This window comes from Alexandromys fortis, unplaced genomic scaffold, assembly GCF_014885135.2.
Source record: "Alexandromys fortis isolate MF-2015 unplaced genomic scaffold, M_Fortis_MF-2015_v1.1 scaffold_84, whole genome shotgun sequence".
NCBI classification, from domain to species: domain Eukaryota; kingdom Metazoa; phylum Chordata; class Mammalia; order Rodentia; family Cricetidae; genus Alexandromys; species Alexandromys fortis.
In genome coordinates, this window is record NW_026068017.1 from 6,535,636 (window position 1) to 6,537,936 (window position 2,301).

Sequence of the window (2,301 nt, forward strand, 5' to 3'; positions counted from 1 at the left end):
TTTCTCTCTCTCTCTCTGTCTTTCTCTCTCTCTCTCTCTCTCTCTTCCTTTTTTTTTTTTTTTGGTTTTTCGAGACAGGGTGTCTCTGTGGTTTTGGAGCCTGTCCTGGAACTAGCTCTTGTAGACCAGGCTGGCCTCGAACTCACAGAGATCCGCCTGCCTCTGCCTCCCAATAGTGCCCGCTAGCCTGGAACTCACTATGTAGCCTTGGCTGTTCTTAAACTCATGATCTTCCTGGATGCTGGGATTACAGGTGTGGGCCATTACACCTAGTGGCACCCCCTAAATGAGCATTTTCCTTCAAATTATGATAAATATGGCACAGTGATGCTCCCTTTATACACATGGGAGCAATGCTCTGAGGCTTGAACATTTGATGGGCTCCTGAACAGCCCTAAGAGTAATGGAAGTCAGATTCAAACTTCGTATCTGCGATTAACCATCTCATACCTTGAAATGGGAGCGCATCTCTTGAGCTGGTAAATAATTGTCTAAATGGTGTGCTTAATAGTGACTAATATCAGGTACATAATTGTGACTATAATAAAACTGATTATGACACCGGGAGACTCTGGGTCTCTTTGCAGGATTCCTGGTAGCCAAAGATGCTGTAAGCCTCTGTATGAAACAGGCACCAAGGGATTTTGAGGGGGCTCAAGGGATGCTTGGTGATGGGCAGTTTCCTTCTTGAGAGGAAGCTATTGAGGACATAAAGAACACATTTATTTATTCTCAAAGGGGGACATAGGATAAATGACACCAGGGGATAAAGTGGCTCAGCCCGGGCTTTTCAGATCTAGGGCTGGCTGACTGTTCTTCCCAGTGGGGGATTCCATGTTCCAGGCCCCATGAGGGTGAGTGAGCATTGTTTCTTTTTGTTTCCTATCTGATTCCAGACAAGACACTTGCCTCCACCTCTTCTAAAGCAGCCTGGAGCTCGGACTTCTCCTGTTCCACTTGCTTCTTCGTCTTTTCCACTTCCTGGAGGTTCTTGCCCATTTCTGCAATCTGCTCAGTTAAGTCAGAAATCTCTTCTGCAAGAGATAGTCTTGGTTTAGGCTTCCAGTGGGCTCCAGCTCCCAGCCTAGGTGTTTGCCAGGCAAGCGAGGGGACGGCAGTTCATTCAAGGCTTTTACATAGAGACTATGGGACGCTGTTCTGGTGGGTGATAGGCCAGACACAGGAGTGTTGCCTCACCTCAACCCTGTAGAGAATAAATGCTGTGGAACAATCTTTGTACACTGTAAATATGTCTGACTCACATTGGTTAATAGAGAGTTGACTGGCCTGTACCTGGGAAGGAAGAGATTGGGCAGGAAAGCCAGACTAGGAGGACACTAGGAAAGAGAAGGGGAGAGTCTGAGGAGTTGGGAGAGATGTAAAGAGAAGCATGAACAATCTGTGATGAAACAGAGATGATTCCTTGTGACAGAATGTAGATGACTATAAATGGGTTAATTTGAGCTATAAGAGTTAACTAGTAACAAGCCTGAGCTATTGACCAAACATCTATAATTAATATTAAGTCTCCATGTTGGTTATTTGGGACTTGGGCTGACAGGACAGAAAAGTCTACCTACAAATGAGGGACAACAAGAAGATTCTCTTTGACCCTACATATACAGAACCACCATGGAGGACCAGAAACCTTAGACTCTCAGTCTTCCAGAATGCAGTCAAACTTAGGGAAACATGGATGATGTCTAGTTATAGCAAGTCTGAAGTCATCAAGAGTTTTAGCCACAGGCACAAGGACGTGAGGCCACATGAAGGCTAGAATCCTAAGTCTCTTGTTTTCTAATAGCGATGTACTTAGCAACTCACCGGGTAGCTGCAGTCCTCAAGCTGATTATCAGCTGCGCTTACACCTTTCACAAAGAGGGGTTGAGCCTTGGGGAACACTAGTAACTGGGAGGTTTGATGGATGGGGGTGTTGTAGGATCATAGGGAGGAGGAAGCTGTGGGTGAATGGGACTGGAGTTGGCAGGAGAAGGGCAGCCTGACCCGGCTGTGCTCTGGAGGGAGCTCACCTTGCAGATTTTTATTCTCTCGCTTCAGCGTCTCTAACTGGTCCACCACCTCCTCGTAGGCATTCCTCATCTTGAAGATTTCAGTACTGAGAGACCTGGACTCTTTCTGGGCAGCTTCCAACTCAGCTTGACTTTCATCCAGTTTTTGCTTCCACTCTGCAAGGACCTATGATGAGGGAGTGGGAAACATGAGAAACAGAAAGACCCTGGGGGGGGGGAAGAGAGAGAGAGAGAGAGAGAGAGAGAGAGAGAGAGAGAGAGAGAGAGAGAG

The 2,301-nt window shown here is 46.7% G+C and overlaps 1 protein-coding gene across 1 annotated transcript in view; it reads right to left on the minus strand.

Moving 5' to 3' along the window:
- Positions 1-2,301, minus strand: part of LOC126514143 (myosin-13-like) — a 50,586-nt gene that overhangs the window by 7,492 nt on the left and 40,793 nt on the right. Inside the window, exons 33-35 of the mRNA XM_050162888.1 lie at positions 2,031-2,196; positions 906-1,034; positions 563-618 (exon numbers count right to left, since the gene is read on the minus strand). Coding sequence (XP_050018845.1) covers positions 563-618; positions 906-1,034; positions 2,031-2,196 — 351 coding nt within the window. The remainder of the gene's footprint in view (positions 1-562; positions 619-905; positions 1,035-2,030; positions 2,197-2,301) is intronic.